The following is a 17,650-nucleotide window of genomic DNA, read 5'->3' as shown; positions in this document are numbered from 1 at the left end:
TGGCTAAAGACTAAAGACATTTTAAACGGTGGCTTAAAAGTAAATACATGTGATATTAGTGGCCAACCGTGCACTTCCCCCTAATTAGTGATAACAAAATTCACTAAACTAATTCTCGTGGACCTCATATTCTGGTTAAAATAGCACGGGCTAGCCAATTTTCGGACTGGTCATTCAAAAATAGCCAGCATTTACAAAGTCATTGAAAATAACCACTATTTTTCTATAATAGGGACCGGTCCAGCATAATATACTGGAGATCGATGCACCTGTGTATGAACTGGAACTCCAACACGTGGAAAGTTCTAGCATAATATACTGGAGATTGGAGCACCTATGTATGAACTTCCAGCATATTATGCTGGACCGATATATTATACTAGAACTCCAATATATTATCCTGGGGTTACAATATACTTATGCTGGAACTCTATTATAATATGCTGGAGTTCCAGTATACTTATGCTGGAACTCCAGTATATTATGCTGGAGTATTTTTCGGATTTTGAACAGTATTTTCGTTCAGATTTATCTTACATAAAAAGTGGCTAAATTTCGATTACTTTTGAAACTGTGGCTATTTTTGATTGACCACCTGTAAATCTGACTATTTTTAAATTTCTAAGAGAAATAGTATAACGCGGGCTCATAAGACAATATTATCTCGCATTCACATTATTTGTCATTATGATAAAATTGAATTTGGTATAGAAAATTTAACGGGCAGAGGGTTGACTATTCAAGAAATTGTTCAGTAAAATAAAAGTAGCAGAAATAAATATGTTGAAATGGATGTGTGGACACTGAACATATCATGAGAGATAAGATTAAAAATGAAGATATTCTGGACAAGGTGATAGTGGGCAACATAGATGACAAGATGCGGAAAGTGAGGCTATGATGGTCCGGGTATGTGAAGAGGAGACACACAGATGTCCCAATAAGAAGGTATGAGAGATTGACCTTAGTGGGTCCGGTTAGAGGTAGATGTAGGACAAAGAAGTATCGGGGAGAGGTGACTAGGCAGGACATGAGGCAACTCGAGCTTACCGAGGACATGACCCAATAGGAGGATATGGATGTCAAAAATTAGGGTAAAAAGATTAGTAGATAGTCAAGTGTTTTTTCTTTTCATACCAATAGTATTAGTATTATTCTTGTATTTTCTAATTCTTAATTACTAACATGTTGCCTCTTTCGCTCCAGCTATCTTATTATCTTAGATTTTTTTATTCTTATATTTATATTACTTCATGTTTTTTTTCTTCACTCCGGTTATTTGTTGTTATCACTGCTTCTTGTTACTGTTTTTTTTCCTGTTTTTTCTTGAACCGAGGGTCTGTCAGAAACAATCTCTCTACCTTCTCAAGGTAAGAGTAAAGGTCTGCATATACACTAACTTCCCCGAATCCTACCTATATTATTACACTGATTCTTTTGTTATTGTTTGGTGTAGAAAATTTGACGTTTTAAATAAATAAAAAATATGTATTAGTACCTATTTCCTAACTCCAATTTGCGTAGTCTTAATTTTTTTTAAAAAAAAATTGTATAAAAATCTTAAAGGACAGCTAATATACACCCAAAAAAGAAAATTTAAATTGAAGTAGGGAGGAATATTTTTTCACCTTGTAATCCCACTCTGCTAATATTTTTGTCAAGAACACCCCATCCGCTCCTTTTTCTGTTACTTCCTTTCTCTTTCACCTTTGCTTCTACCCAACGCTTGCTTTGCCCAATCATTCGTTTTGTAATCCAATTAAAAAATATTCACTTGAAAGCTTTTTAGCTTAGTGGGAGTGAAGTGTAATGGCATTCATTGTACTATTATTAGTACTAGTAATTTGTGAAACTAAATAGTAAACAAAAGAAAGGCATATGCTTGGCTTTGAGTAGACCCAGTTGTCAATCCAGCTTTTAGACAGAGAAAATTCTTAGAGAGAGAAAGAAAGTATAGAGTAGTGAAATTCTTACATAGGGAGAGAGAAAAGAGAAAGAGACAGATTTTCTACAGATGCTCTGGACATGGGGAAATTGCAAGGACATAGACTGCCTTTGCAGCAGCAGCAGCAGAACATCGATGGTTCTAGAACCTTCTTCTGTCGGAGATGTTGGATGGGTCTTTCTAGAATCTTCAGTTTCAAGTGTATCGTTGTTTTGGTACTGAGTATTGCCCTTTTTCTGTCTGCCCTATTCTCGATCCTTCCACATCGTTCTAAGCCATCTGGATTTGACGCCAAAGAGGCAATCAAACTTGCCGGTGAGTTTCCTTGTACTTTTAGGGTTTCATCGCAATATTGCAGAGTGCAATTAGGGCTTTTAGATGAATTAGGGTAGTGCAATTAGGGCTTTTAGATGAATTAGTTATGTATTTGCTGTAGTTGACTGATCGATTGGCTGATTGTTGTATCTCCTTGTACCGTTTGAGTAGCAGGATGTTTTTTGTTTTATTTGGCTTATTTATACATGTATGTAGGCTCTGTTGTTTTTGTTTATCAGGATTGTTGTATTTACGGTTTGCTGCTTCGCTGAGTTTTAATTTTGTTAGACTTAATCGTCCTATGTACTTGTATGCATTAATCTCTTCGCTTCTTGCTCTTGAGCCGGACAGGCTCAAATGTATAAGTTTTTCACATCTCACCACATTCAGAATACTGTTCGCTTCCTATCAATATTTGTACAAGATAGTTGAACTGCTCACGCTCACCAAAAAAATATGAGAAAAGCACATTATTTTGCTTGATGACGTTCTTCTGCTAGTAAAAATTTAACGAAGAACTTCCTCCTTAGCTGCTTAGGATTTTGGTGATGCTTTATGATGGGATGCCTTCAATGAAAAAGGGTAAAGGAGATAAAAATACTGATCAAGATAGATGGATCCCTATCTTATCTTGCTTTTATAAATGGAAGTCCTAATTTCTTTCTTTTGGAAGCACAGATGTAAAGTTAATCTTTCTTTTTTGTTTCACGGGGGTTACTCGTGATTGTTCTGATAGGGGTGTGGTGCTGTAAGGTCTGCTTCACAATTTTATTCCTTTCTGCAAAAGTTTGGACCGTAATAGTCAATAGACACTATATTACCTTTGTGTTTCCGTTGGCTGGTGGAATTCTAGTTGAAAGTGGAAATGCTCTTGACCTTGCTTGTATCTGTGTTGATTGTAGTCTCAGTATTTTCCTATTAGTTTACCAGATGAAGGATAATGTCCTATTTAAATTTTACTGTTATGTGACTGATTGATGTGGATAATCTCTAAGAATTGGTGACCTTTTAGATCTTGTTAGCTGCGGAGACTGATTTCCCATTCATTTATTTATCGCCTTTGGTATTTTAACCCATCATCAGTTCTTAGTGTTGCTGTGTTCCTTTGTTCTCAGCCACTACTCAAGCATACTTCAGATTGGGGAAGCCAGTTTCAGATATTGTTCCCCACATTGCAAGACTGGAGTATGATATTTTGGAAGAGATTGCTATCCCTGGCTTAAAGGTTTGCAACCTTCCTCAAAATTGAAGTCGTTGTTTATACATGCTGTCTCGTTTTGGTAGAGTGCAAGTCAGCTTGACATGGGAATTTTCAGGTTGCAATCCTATCCGTGCATGGAGCAGGTGTGGCTAACCAGACTGACGTAACATTTGGTTTTCTTCCGGATCCAGTTGATTCCTCTATTACTCCAGTGTCCTTAAGTCTATTAAAGTCTGCTTTATTAGATCTATATCTTCGAGATACCAATTTGACACTGACTTCCTCGATATTTGGACGGCCGTCTTCATTTGAGGTCTTGAAATGTCCTGGTGGAATCACTATGATGCCAGAGCGCTTATCCTTTTTGAACCTACCCGATATCCTCTTCAATTTTACTCTCCATAATTCTACCGATGAAATAAGGGAAAATTTTATTGAGCTGAAGGAACAACTGAAATTTTACTTACGTCTCAGGACGGATGAGGTATATCATAACTTAAATGAAATCTCTTTTCTTTTCGAGTTGATATTTCTGGATGAGCTGTAAGGGCTTAGATTTTGGAGGCATCTGAAAGCTAAGACTTGGGCATACTTTAGACAGGACTCTTTTTGGAACTAAGGCAAGAATGCAAACACATTGATGCCAAGCAGTTTGACCATGCTTTGTCTACTTAATACATCCTCTCTTAGGTCTAGACTTAGTCCTTTTTCATGGCTTAGGAATCACCTTAACACTTGGTCGTTGCTTTACTGTTATGTTACTAGTTAACTCAACAGATTAGTTCTATGATACTTTTTTTTTCTCATTCTCGAAATGTTCTATGGTTCATTTTTATGGGAAACAAACACATCAAATGACATATGCAGTTTTATTTCTTGATTTTTCATTTGGTCCGTGGTGCACATGCTTGCTCTTGATTTTTTTATTTCCTTTCAAGGAAACTTCCATTTCAATAGTTTTTTCCTTACCTTTTAGAACGAGTTTCTTTACTTTTTGCGTACGAACTGTGTATTTTTCTTCTGCTGTGTGTTATCCACAGATGTTTTAATAGTAGAGTAGATATTCTATTTCGACGCATAGTCCTTTATTTTCTCTTTTCTTTGTGACGATTCTCCTCTTCACATTATAAATACACTACACAAAAGCTTAGATGAATCACTACAGAAGAAAGAAGTCATATTCCTCATTCTTTTTCTTTTAGCTATTCATTGGGTGGTATCTGAATTGCAGTTCCTACTTGATGCTAAAAGGAACATAATGATACACAACATGTGTGTCTGAAGTTTCTTTCTTAAATGGTGAATAGAGAGATCAATGTTTGTCAAAAAACTAAAACTTTGCTGGATATATGTCAGAGATCTTGGTGTATCCGGTTTTAATAAGATTTCCCTGTCAGAAAATATGTATAATAGGTCTGTTGTCAGGAGTTTCTAGAAATGTTTTTCCTTTGCTGAGGCTGTCATTAGCAGTTCAATATTACTGAAAATGAGATAGAAAAGGGGTAAATGCGATGAAAATATACTTAATATTCTATAGACATTTGGTCATAAGACAAAACTGCATGAGATGTAGTAATATAATTTCTGCAGCATTTGCGCGGATTATATTGAGAATCCTATGATAAGATTGAAACAAATTTAGTTGTCATGCTTGCATCCCAGCCTCGGCCATTCCTTTCCAAATATTTGGAACAAGCTATATCAACTATCTGCCACCCTGTACTGATGTGCTATCAAAGTTATCTAACTCCCTATGGGCAAGTTGATATGTTTTTGTGCTAGGAATGTCAATTTTGCTGCTTTTTCCCATCCTATTTTTCATTTTTCCTTGTCTGGAAAATATAAAAGTGGGTGCAGATGTTACTTGCTTCTTTTGGTTCATGCTGTTTACCATAGTACATTTGTGAATTTGATTGTCATATCTGACTTGTTTTTCTTTTATTTTCTGTCAGCATGTATTTTTACAGGTAACAAATAAAATTGGCTCTACTAAAGATCCGCCAGTTATTGTCGAAGCTTCAGTATATTCAGATTCTGGGAGGATACCGGCTCAGAGGTTACAACAATTGGCTCAAAAAATTATGGGATCTGTTCCTGCAACTAATCTTGGCCTTGATAACTCTATTTTTGGTAAAGTGAAGCAAGTAAGTTTATCTTCCTTTCTAAACCGTACTGTTGACGCTGCCCCACCAACTCTTCCTCCTGCTCCAACTCCAGCTCCTTCTCCAAATGAACCTTTGTGGCCATCACCTTCCCCATCACCAGCTGTTTCTTCATCTCCATCTCCATCTCCAGCTCCCTTGCCCAACTGTCATAGGTTCCTACGATCACATGGTAGGCTTCATTGTAGCTCAACTCGTGGAAAAGAGCCTACCAGTTCTCCATCTCCCATGGCTGATCCACCCTCTCCTGTGACAAATACTGGTCCATGTTCAAGTAGTTCCAGAATTGCAGTAAGCCCATCACCATATGCTCCCAGTCCTGGTCCTGGTCCTTCTCCTTCTCCTTTATCTGCTGAATCATATGGCTCTGGTAACACGATGAATGTAAGACGCAACATATCTCCTCCACTAATGTCTTCCTCAATCTCATCTTCATCATCATGTAAGTTTCTCCTCTTTACTTGATGTTTATATTCATGCAATCACAATGATTCATTGTTGTCATTTTGACTTGCTTTTACCTAGTGGTAGCATCTATCATTTGTTTGAATGGCTAAGAACCATTAGGGAGTTGGTGACTTTAAGATGTCTCAAGTGATATGTCTTTAGCTACAGCAGATTCTGCTTTAGAGGTAGTGAGAAATAAAATGAAAAAGGAGGAAGCTCTTTCATGGCAACCATGTTGACCATGTCCGTGCGGACCTTGTGATATAGTATTGTAGGAATCTGTTGTATATTTGTGCCCCTCATTAACTGTTTGTTTTGGTTTCAAGTGTCCTATTGACGCTTTGTTTCTTGCAGCTTTTGCACCTGGCTTTTCTTATAAGGAGATTTGCTTATTCTGGTTATTTGGATTGGCAGTACTTCACATCCTTAGTTGAACATGGTGACAATGTCATGTTCTCTTTCTACAAGAAATTCTCATTTTCAAAGAAGAAGAGAGAAGTATACTTAGCAACAAGCAGCTTTATTTGACTAGGATTCTAGCATTTGCCGGTTAGTTTGTGGTTACCATGATAAGCCATGTTAACCCTATATGAACAGAAGAAATCACAGGTCAAAGCCAAAAGGTGGCAGGCCTCTAATTGACACAATTACTTCACATGAAAGACATTAAAAGATGTTTCTTCCCGAAGGGAATGACTACTCAGGAAAACAACAGTTTCAGATAAGTGCTCATCTGCAGGTTTTCAAGGAGATACCAGTCGTAAGATGTGTTGGTTCTTCTTGAACAAGCTGCAAAACATGCAACAACTCATTATATAACTTCACTACACATGATGTATATTCTTACCTTAAACTGTAATTAGCTGCTTTTGATGTGCTGAACTTCAATCAGATAAAAATAGCAGCCTTTTGGCTTTCTCTGTCTATTGTTCCAAACTACTGATTGGTATTGTTCTGTTTTCTGGGATTACCGAGAAATTTTCGGTGGCACTCTGTTAGTGTCGCTTAGTTCAGAAACTGCTTATATGGTCAATTAAGCATTTAAAATGAGCACGACTTGCAAATAGTCAAGTTCATAATGTGAACCAAATTTCATGAACTCGATTAAGACACCTGAACTTGCAAAGTATCTCGGATGGAAAATGGATCCTCTTCCACACATTTAACAAAGAATAAGATATTGACATTTGAATCCAAAAAATTAACAAAATATCGAACACTTCGTAACTGGATTATTTTACAAATGGATGTAGTTTGAAGTCTCGTGGTGAAAGTGTACATTAAATAACAGACCAACAACCTCGACATCTGCCAAAAAACCTAAATAATGACGGGTAAACAGAGGTGCAATAAAGCTTATCAGGCCTCCATCTGTAGTTAATGAACGTGACAAGTACGACATCTAATTTGCCCCTCATCTTTTTCTGGTCACATAGTCCCTGTTCAAACGCAAATTATATACAGCACAGACCTGTGAACTGGATAATTACCACAAGTGTATGAATCAATGGACGCCACTTTTTCGCATGTATTGGAAAAATCAGTAATATTGCACGCGGTCAAGGCTCGAGTCATGTTAGCTGGCACACTAGCAGTTGAATAGTAGGGATTATGACTTGTCCCTTTTAGTTCGAATAATAGAGAAAATTGGTGCCGTGTCAGCAAAAACTCGTCGTCCTTCACTGGAGATGGATTGAATCTTCCACGCTGGGCCAAGAAGCCATGACGCTGCTGCTCCTCCTATTAAGCCTCCAAGCTGGAATGTTCATGAGAGAACACTTAGAAAGTTTCACAACCATTAATACATATTCCAATGCAAAGCAATTTTTTGACTTGAATGCATGTATTTACTTGTTAAACACTTCTACATGCATTTAAAACAAAGTGGAAGGCAGAAAAAACACAAGGAAAACAGAACAAGGTAGCGGAGGGGGAGGAGGAAGTTTGAAGAAGAAGAAAAGGATGTGAGTACGTGAACATAAGAGGAATGAAATGTCTTCCCATAATACTTTCTTCTCTTTGAATACAGATTTGGTAGCAAGCATGGACCTTGCAAAATGCACTACAATAAGCGGAAACCGCCTTTCACAAGATGAATAATCCTTTGTCAAATCATAAGAGCCCCAGAGATTTTGCATCCTCAAAATTTAAGCTCTTAAAATATGGCTTGCGGAATGGTTGAAGTGAATATTTTATGGGCAGAGATCTTGATTTCCTGTTGCTCTTTGTTCTTTTCTCTTGCTGGGAATTAATAAGAGCAACAGAATAGAAAAGAAGACAGGTTACTCCTCAACAAGAAAGGGAAGATGATGTAGGAGCTGCTGGAGTGCCATTGATTGTCATTACAAATCAAAAGCAGGCTCATCCAGTAATGTGGCAAAAGCACGAGCTTTGGTGAACAAAGGGCAGCCCGGTGCACAAGGCATCCCGCATTCACGCAGGATTCGGGGAAGGGTCGCACCCTAAGGGGTGTGATGTAGACAGCCTACCCTAATGCAAGCATTAGTGGCTGCTTCCACGGCTCAAACCCGTGACCTATAGGTCACAAACGGAGACAACTTTACCGTTGCTCCAACGCTCCCCTTCGCCTTGGTGAAAAGAAAATATCAAAATTGAGAAAACGATGCAGAAGTTAAATATTTCTATACTTACATGTCCCCAGTTGTCGATCCCTTTGTTCAGTAGTCCAATAGCCTGCAAAGAAATGGTTGCCAGCAGTTGATGAACAAGGAAAAAATATTAAGAAAAGAGATCAAACTTGACACTTGTGAATCAGTAAACATGCAAGTATTATGGTACACAGAGATATGAGCATCCCTCATGATACACTTCAAAATTCTTAAACCACTATTTAGCGCTTCAACCTATGAAAGTTCACAAGAATATACACTTTTGGAGAATATGCTTAATAACAAGTTATGCTCTCTATCACTCGCATGGTGAATGCCAACAAAAGGGCCTGGAGCTGAATAGATGATATAGTACTTTACCATATTTAAAACAATCACATTTGCTATATATCGAAGATCCCCCTCAGTGCCTTTTACCATGCCTCTATGCCTCAAAACAAACACTGCAAAAGATCCAACCTGGTAATGACACGAAAACATGGATATCAGTATTTCATAACCTGATAAATGAAAAAGCAATAAGTCTAATTGACTGCTATTGTGACAAATAGATCCTTGTAGAGGCCAGAAACATAACTTCAGTATCCCAAGTATTCTCATGATAACTGAAACAAAAGAGGCATTATTTTTCCTAAACTACATACAACTAGAAGGAAAGTTAACTTTTACCTTATCAAAAAAAACTAGAAGGCAAGTTAATTTTCCCAGTAAAATGCCAATGGGATTTACACATCAAGTGTCCGGAGAACAATTACATACAAATGAGTCCACATAAGCACATACATTTAGAGATCAAAGAGTTGGACAATGTAAGTGATAAAAAATCATGAAATAGCATGAGATGGTAACCCCAGCTGCCTGCACCATAATAGCAAGTCCATTAAAACTGAAAAAGGAGAGCAGAACTTACTAATCCCAAAATTGCCCCTGAGGCACCAACTGCAGGTGCCTTGCTAAGCCAGTAACTCATAGCTGAACCTGATCTCTTTCAGAAGATGCAATCAGAATCACAGTATAATAGGAATTACTTCTTTGAAATACGAATGTCTTATATGGTGATGTGTCATTACTTGCAATTGCAGATGTCAAATACAACACAACATATCTTCTAGGGCCACTGATTTTTTCAACACCAGGCCCAACAGAATTCAATGAATAACAATTAACCTGAAAAGAATCCACGTCTGCTTTAAAACCTTAAGCAAAGATAGATTTAGGAATCTAGAAAACGTGAATCAAGTCAAACCAAGAGATGGCCTATATTTGCATGCAAAAATGAAGAAGTAATCAGCCTCCATAATTGCCCTTTGTTAATAAGACTGTTAATCTGCAAAACATATCAATGAACCATGTGAATATTGTTGATATGGAAGAAATTAATTCAGCAATTTCACACTTTTAATCCAGTCTAACCTTGGCTCCCCAAAATAAAAGCTTTCCATCAGTTGCAACTTGTGCAATATAGACCCTGTAGTGAGATAGAAATTGTTAGTTCTCTGTGTAACAATAAGCTCTTTGTCCCCTGTACCAATCAAAACCATATTCAAAAGGCGCCCTTTTACGGGTTCTACTTTTTCCTGATATTTGCAAGAAGGCCTTTTTCTTCATTCTGAGCGGCGAAGGGGAAAAAGATCGACTTGACTTATATAAATATTAATCCAAGATAAAAATAATATCATCGTATTTGCTCCATTTTGGTTAAGAATACTAAACTTACAATATGTTAAGAGCAAGGAATATGTTGGTCCATTTTCTTTCACTAGAAAAGAATGATCTAGACGACTTTGAGAATGACTTCTGAAATTGTTTGAATTCCCTTCTACTTTCATCAGCATTGAAGAATAATAAGTTCGTGTGTGCGCCAGATAAGACATCCCGTGACCATTGAAGGATATTGAATCCAGTAACGTCAATGGTCCATTTATGCCATACATCCTTCAATTTAGGCCCATGACCATGACAATAAATATGCTGTATAGCAACCAAAATGGTGGTTAAGAACTTTGCATTTCCAGAATTTCATGAGACTGCTGGGATAAGGAGACATGTATAACATCAAAGCAAATCAGACGATGTTTCAACCAAGGTAAGAATTTACAAGAACTTTTCAAGCACAGCTAGTTTAAGACGTTGAAAATATTTAAAATATATACTTTTATACTGAATTGGCACCCGTTGTCACAAAGCATTAGCGTGTGCAGCACCAATTAGTTACTAATCCATTATCCCAAGTGATTAAATAATTATATCATGAATTTGAGCAATATAATCACATTGAACTGAGTTTGATCAAATCAATTGAAACCACAGGAAAAAAAGCATTTAACTTTATAAACACTGCAAGGATCAACAAGCCACAGCTGATACAAGTTAGCAGAAGAGAGCAGAAGAGAAACGAGAGCAAATGCAGTGAGCAATAACGACAATAACTAACTGAATGCTGACATGGCAGAATTTGTTATTAGTTAGTTTGTTTGTTAGAAAGTAGTTACAAGGTAGTTAAAAGTTAGTTAGTCTAGAATCTTCCTAGAATCAAATTCTATATAGCTGAGTGAATTGTAATCAATGAGACCAATGAATAATCAGCATACTTTCTTCTTCCTAAATCTCTTCTACATTTTAGCTAAACTCTCGCAAAGCCTTGCTTGACTAGCTAGCACCTTCTTCGAGCTTAGCTCCTAGATTGACTATTAACCACGAATTGTTTGTGTTGTACCAATTGGTATCAGAGCTCACGATCCTTGGCAACTGGATTCATGACTCGCAGCAAAAATTCAGAGAAAAACATGGATGAGTTGGATGAAAAGCTAACTGCCATTCACGAGCAGTTGCAGAAATTGATGGATGCGATGATGGTTATCAATGAGTACAATGTACAGACTGATAAGGAGTTGTTGGAGTTGAAGGAATCGATGGGAGTGATGAATCAAAAAAGAAAGGAAAGGGAAACATTGAGGGCTGAATCTTCAAATGTTAGAACTGGGTCGATGGATCCTCAGCAGGAAGGCAGAGGCAGAGAAGTTCAGCAAGGTACGAATCATAATAGTAACCATTTTACTCGATATTCTAAACTAGAATTTTCTCGATTTGCTGGAATAGACTTAAAAAATTGGTTGTATAAGGTTGATCAATTCTTCTCTATGGATGAAGTTGCTTTTGATCAAAGAGTTAAGGTAGCTTCTATCCATTTTGATGGAGAGGCCATTGCTTGGCATAGGTCATTCATGAGATCTAGAAATTCTGTGCTAGATCCCACTTGGACTGAGTATGTGTTAGCATTGAATGAAAGGTTTGGGGATGGGTTCGAAGATCACATGGAGGCATTGAAAAATCTGCAACAAACTGGTAGTGTTAGGGACTACCAGGCAGAATTTGATAGGCTCTTAACTGGTGTTAATTTGTCTAATGAAAATGCAATCAGTTGTTTTTTTGGGGGCTTAAAACCAGAATTGAACAAGACTGTTAGAATTCAATCTCCCAGAACCTTGTTACAAGCTTATAAGATTGCTAGGTTGCAAGAAGAAGTGTTTGAGGCTCAGGCTGAGTCATGGGGATTTAAGCCTAGGTTGAGTAACAGTTCTGGCCTTCTACCTAATCCAAATAACAGCAAACTCCAGTATAATTCAAAGAGCCAAACACCAAACTCCACTATCAAAAAGCCTTTTGAACCTAACTTTACAAAGAACAACAGACCTCCTGGAAGGAGGTTGAGTGCAGCTGAAATGGATGAGAAAAGATCTAAGGGCCTATGTTCCTTTTGTGATGAAAAGTATATACCAGGCCACAAGTGTAAGAACAACAAACAATTGTATTTGGTAGAAGTGACAGAAGATGAAGAGTTAGAGGTGGATGAAGTAGAGATGGTGACTGAAGATATGGTAGACTCAACTGAGTTTATGGCTATATCACTGCAAGCCTTCACAGGTGCAGCAGGGTATCAGACCATAAGAGTCACTGGTTACCATGAGAAAAGGCCATTGCAGGTGTTGATAGATACTGGGAGCACTCACAACTTTATTGATGAATCAGTAGCTGCTAAAATGGGCTGCAGAGCTTGTTCAATTCAGAGGCAATCTGTTAGTGTTGCAGATGGTAGGAAGGTGCAGACTGCCTCAGTTTGCAAGGATATGAAATGGTTGCTGCAAGGTACTACTTTCTCTTCTGATTTTCTACTACTACCATTGGGCAACATAGATATTGTATTGGGAGTTCAATGGTTGAATACCTTAGGAAGGATATTGTTTGATTTTAAAAAGAGAACAATTGAATTCATATACCAAGGTAAGAAACATGTTCTGAGGGGTGCTAATGACCAACTCAAGACTGCCAAGGTTAAGAGTTTGGTCAAGAAGAGTAGTGATGAAGCTCAATTCTTTATGATGTCTTTAGATAGTGAGGCTAGTGGTATTCATTGTCACAGTATACAGGCTATACCAAGAGGTGACCAATTGCCAGAATTAGCAGCTCTTATTAAACAGTGTGAGAGGGTATTTGAACCACCTACTACATTACCACCTCATAGGGGTTCTTTTGATCACAGAATTCCTCTTAAGGAAGCTTCTAATCCTGTGAATAAGAGACCTTGTAGGTACCCTGGGATTAAGAAAGACATAATTGAGAAGTTGGTACAAGAGATGTTGGATCAAGGGGTGATTCAGCACAGCAGTAGTCCTTATGCTTCTCCAGTAGTCTTGGTGGGGAAAAAGGATGGTAGCTGGAGGCTTTGTGTTGACTATAGGAGTCTCAATCAAATGACCATAAAGGATAAGTTCCCTATTCCTATGATTGAGGACCTATTAGATGAGTTACATGGTGCTGAGGTTTTCTCAAAAATAGACCTCAGGGCTGGTTATCACCAGTTGAGAATGGCTGAAGGGGATGTCAACAAAACTGCCTTTAGGACTCATGAAGGACATTATGAATTCTTGGTTATGCCCTTTGGATTGACCAATGCTCCTTCTTCTTTTCAAAGTTTGATGAATGCTGTTTTCAAGCCCTTGCTAAGGAAATCAGTGTTGGTGTTTTTTGATGATATTTTGATCTATAGCAAGGATGTAGTTACTCATGTGGCTCATGTAAAGGCTGTATTAGAGTTGATGAAACAGCATCAGTTGTATGCTAAGATGTCAAAGTGTGCTTTTGGAGTAGCTAAGGTGGAATACCTTGGCCATTTTATCAGTGCTGAAGGTGTAGCCACAGATCCTAAGAAGATTGCTGCTGTGCAAGACTGGCCTACACCAGTCAACATTAAACAGCTGAGGGGATTCCTAGGCCTTGCAGGCTATTACAGAAGATTCATTCAAGGCTTTGGAACCATTTGCAGACCATTGCATGATTTGTTGAAAAAGGATAGTTTTGTGTGGAGTACTGAGGCTACTGCTGCTTTTAATGCTTTAAAGCAGGCCTTAGTTTCAGCTCCTGTGTTGGCTATGCCAGACTATGCTAAACCATTTACTATTGAAACAGATGCTAGTGGGAAAGGGATAGGTGCTGTACTGATGCAGCAAGGTCATCCTATTGCCTATATAAGCAAGTCCTTAGCTTACAGGCATCAGGCTTTATCAGTTTATGATAGGGAACTGCTTGCACTCATTTTTGCTGTCACTAAATTGTCACACTATCTAATGGGAAACCATTTTATAGTGAAGACAGATCAGAAAGCATTGAAGCATTTGTTAGAGCAACAGATGCATATTGATTTTCAGGTGGCTGGAATTTCCAAGTTGATGGCTTTGGATTTTACTATTGAATATAAGAAGGGATCGGAGAATAAAGCTGCAGATGCTTTATCAAGGAAACCAGATGCTGAGTTATTAGCTATTTCATTATTGACTCCTCATGAGTCTATTTTTACACAGATTCAGTCTTCATGGAGGGAGGATCATGATCTGCAAGAGTTGATAGCCAAATTGCAGAATCAACCTCATAAGTCATACACTTGGTTCAACAACCAACTTAGGTTGAAGGGCAGACTGGTTATTGGTAATAATCAGCAACTAAAGAAGCACATTATTACCTTGTGGCACAGCACTACACAGGGTGGGCATTCTGGTATGGATGTTACTATTAAAAGGTTGCAATCCCTATTCTATTGGAAAAATTTGGTGGCAGATGTTAGGGATTTCATAAACAGATGTGATGTGTGTCAAAGGCATAAGTATGATGCTGCTGCTTCACCTGGGTGGATACAACCTCTACCTATTCCCACAGGAGTATGGACTGACGTTTGTATGGATTTTATTGAAGGTCTTCCTAAATCACAGGGTAAGGAGGTTATTTAGGTGGTGGTGGACAGATTAACTAAAGCTAGCCACTTTTTAAGTTTGCAGCACCCTTATAATGCTCAAACTGTGGCTCAATGTTTCCTGGATCAGGTCTTTAAACTGCATGGGATGCCACTCACTATAACTAGTGATAGAGACCCAATATTTCTGAGTTCTTTTTGGCAGGAGCTCTTTTCTCTGCAGGGTGTACATTGCAAAGATCTACTGCATATCACCCTCAGACAGATGGTCAATCAGAGGTGGTGAATAGAACCTTAGAGACATATCTGAGGTGCTTTTGCTCGGATAGTCCTAAGGATTGGGCCAAGTACCTTCCTTTGGCAGAATGGTGGTATAATACTACCTATCATTCTACTATTAAATGTACTCCCTATGAAGCTTTATATGGTCAGAAACCTCCTATTCATTTACCTTACCTAAGTGGTGATACAGATGTAGAAATGGTTGACAGAACATTAGAAGCACGTGAAGCTATTATTCAGTTGCTGAAGTTCCATCTGGCTAGAGCTCAGCAGAGAATGAGAGATACAGCTAATAAACATAGATCTGAGAGGTCATTTGAAGAAGGGGATTAGGTGTATCTCAAGCTACAACCTTATAGACAGATATCAATAGCCATCAGGCCTTTCAACAAGCTTGCTGCCAAGTATTATGGACCTTATCCTATTGCTGCAAAGGTGGGATCAGTTGCCTACAGGTTGCTCATGCCTGCTGATGTTCTTATTCATCCCACTTTCCACGTTTCACAATTGAAAAAGTGTCATGAGGTACCTACTGTTATCAACCATCCTCCTATACTTCATCTATCTAGTCCTCACTGTCCTCAACCAGAAGCAGTATTGGCACGAAGGTTGGTTAAAAAAAGGGAATAAAGCTGTGTGCCAAGTGAAGGTTAAGTGGTCAGGCTTGGAGGCTGATGCTGCTACTTGGGAGTATTTGCAGGAGCTTCGGACCAGGTTTCCACCTTTAATCCTTGAGGTCAAGGATTGTCTTGAGGGGGAGGTATTGATACAAGTTAGCAGAAGAGAGCAGAAGAGAAACGAGAGCAAATGCAGTGAGCAATAAAGACAATAACTAACTGAATGCTGACATGGCAGAATTTGTTATTAGTTAGTTTGTTTGTTAGAAAGTAGTTACAAGGTAGTTAAAAGTTAGTTAGTCTAGAATCTTCCTAGAATCAAATTCTATATAGCTGAGTGAATTGTAATCAATGAGACCAATGAATAATCAGCATACTTTCTTCTTCCTAAATCTCTTCTACATTTTAGCTAAACTCTCGCAAAGCCTTGCTTGACTAGCCAGCACCTTCTTCGAGCTTGGCTCCTAGATTGACTATTAACCACGAATTGTTTGTGTTGTACCAACAGCAAATTCATAAGAAACGCAATCCAAAAAGTTACCTTGATAGAAGTTTGAAGTAGATAAGTGAGGCGGATACGGCGGTGGAGGAAGTCGCCGAGGCGGAGAGCGGCGGCGTTGGTGATGAGGTGGCTGGTTGTGGGACCCCATGTGTGGGTAAACTTTCGATTATTGGATGGTAGAGCTGCCCAACCCGCCATTTCCATTTTGCTCCGTAAACTTCTTAAACCCGAACCAAATACCCGCTATTTTAACGAGTGGTATTCGAGTTAAGTTGCTCTAACGTCCCTCCTACTTTGTGATAATTGCAGACGCCTCCGTATAGTTCTATTGTATTATTGTAAATAACTAGTTATTTGTAGCTCATGCAAAGCCCGGTTCCAATTTAAAAAGTAAAGCTTGCAAGAGTAACTGAAAGCTGAAAAAATAATTATTTTCTTATTTTTGACTTTTATTGAAATGAATAATCTTTTTTTCTAGGTAGATTTTGTTTAGAATACCTATATACCAAGTTTTCAAATCCAACTGAGCCTTGGCATGTTTATCCTATTTGACCTGTTAAATTTTGTAGTTTTCTAATTTTTATTTAAGAGAATATAGTAAGCAAAATAAGTTGATTAGATAATCTGATATTGAAAAGGTGGCAACTACATCTTATAATTTTTTTTGTACACACCAGAATAATATTTTTTATATAATGAGGAGACACAGGCAAAAAAAAAGTGGATATATAAAATTTTGTCAAATCTTTGTACATTGTAACAAAGTTTTCATTTCATAAATGAACCTTTTTATAATCTATTTAAATGTGACTTTTATGCTCTTCTCGTCAAACATTTATAGCTAAACAATATCATCTTTTAAGACCTTTAAATTAAATTTCCAAACATATGAATGTGATATACATGATCATAAGTAAATAAATTAGTTAGAAGTGAAGAAAAAAAAAGTTGACTTAGTTATTTATCTTTGCCTTTTCCAGACCACCTTTTATTTTAGAAAAAAAACTATTACAAATTCCAACAATATCATATCGCTATAACTATATTATAGTATACGACAAATAAAGTTTCTTGTAATTAAAGACATCATGTAAAATAAAACAATGAAGAATTCTATACAAATGTTTGTAGACATTTGTTTAGAATTGAATACCAAAGAATTTGTAATAGAAGTTTGTAGACATTTACTCAAACACTAATTTTGAAAAAAGTGAAAAAATTCTTATGTTCAAACGGGCTCTAGGCGTATATTTTAGTAAAAGATTTAATTTAGATATTTGATAAGAATACAAATATACAATACAA

The 17,650-nt window shown here is 37.5% G+C and overlaps 2 protein-coding genes across 3 annotated transcripts; one reads left to right on the top strand and one right to left on the bottom strand.

Annotated features, from left to right (window-relative positions):
- Nucleotides 1-1,657: 1,657 nt before the first annotated feature.
- On the top strand, nt 1,658-6,996 carry LOC109243028. Its single transcript, XM_019409920.1, has 5 exons — nt 1,658-2,260; nt 3,376-3,485; nt 3,577-3,945; nt 5,414-6,065; nt 6,425-6,996. Exons 1-5 carry the CDS (start codon nt 2,026-2,028, stop codon nt 6,502-6,504), a joined length of 1,446 nt encoding a protein of 481 aa, XP_019265465.1. The 5' UTR covers nt 1,658-2,025; the 3' UTR covers nt 6,505-6,996.
- Nucleotides 6,997-7,231: 235 nt separating this feature from the next.
- Nucleotides 7,232-16,648, bottom strand: LOC109243027 (RHOMBOID-like protein 10, chloroplastic). 2 transcript variants are annotated; one of them, XM_019409918.1, is made up of 9 exons: nt 16,385-16,648; nt 10,418-10,671; nt 10,114-10,168; nt 9,947-10,027; nt 9,771-9,867; nt 9,611-9,678; nt 9,061-9,159; nt 8,723-8,764; nt 7,232-7,826 (listed from the first exon to the last, which is right to left on the bottom strand). In XM_019409918.1, exons 1-9 carry the CDS (start codon nt 16,547-16,549, stop codon nt 7,680-7,682), a joined length of 1,008 nt encoding a protein of 335 aa, XP_019265463.1. In that variant the 5' UTR covers nt 16,550-16,648; the 3' UTR covers nt 7,232-7,679. The 2 variants fall into 2 exon arrangements, with proteins under 2 accessions (XP_019265463.1, XP_019265464.1); XM_019409919.1 differs by lacking the exon at nt 7,232-7,826 and adding an exon at nt 7,857-8,311.
- Nucleotides 16,649-17,650: the final 1,002 nt, after the last annotated feature.

The sequence above is a fragment of the Nicotiana attenuata genome, unplaced genomic scaffold, assembly GCF_001879085.1.
Source record: "Nicotiana attenuata strain UT unplaced genomic scaffold, NIATTr2, whole genome shotgun sequence".
In the NCBI taxonomy this organism is placed as follows: Eukaryota; Viridiplantae; Streptophyta; class Magnoliopsida; order Solanales; family Solanaceae; genus Nicotiana; species Nicotiana attenuata.
This window is presented reverse-complemented; position numbering and strand designations above follow the sequence as displayed.

What these genes read in the sequence shown, in the direction of transcription:
- LOC109243028 (XM_019409920.1), top strand. Translation starts at nt 2,026, where the DNA reads ATGGGGAAATTGCAAGGACATAGACTGCCTTTGCAGCAGCAGCAGCAG. An exon ending in TTGCTATCCCTGGCTTAAAG is followed by an intron (nt 3,486 to 3,576) that starts GTTTGCAACCTT and finishes GGGAATTTTCAG; the next exon opens with GTTGCAATCCTATCCGTGCA. An exon ending in TACGTCTCAGGACGGATGAG is followed by an intron (nt 3,946 to 5,413) that starts GTATATCATAAC and finishes ATTTTCTGTCAG; the next exon opens with CATGTATTTTTACAGGTAAC.
- LOC109243027 (XM_019409918.1), bottom strand. Translation starts at nt 16,549, where the DNA reads ATGGAAATGGCGGGTTGGGCAGCTCTACCATCCAATAATCGAAAGTTT. An exon ending in TTTTATTTTGGGGAGCCAAG is followed by an intron (nt 10,028 to 10,113) that starts GTTAGACTGGAT and finishes TATGTTTTGCAG; the next exon opens with ATTAACAGTCTTATTAACAA. An exon ending in ATGTGATTGTTTTAAATATG is followed by an intron (nt 8,765 to 9,060) that starts GTAAAGTACTAT and finishes ATTTCTTTGCAG; the next exon opens with GCTATTGGACTACTGAACAA.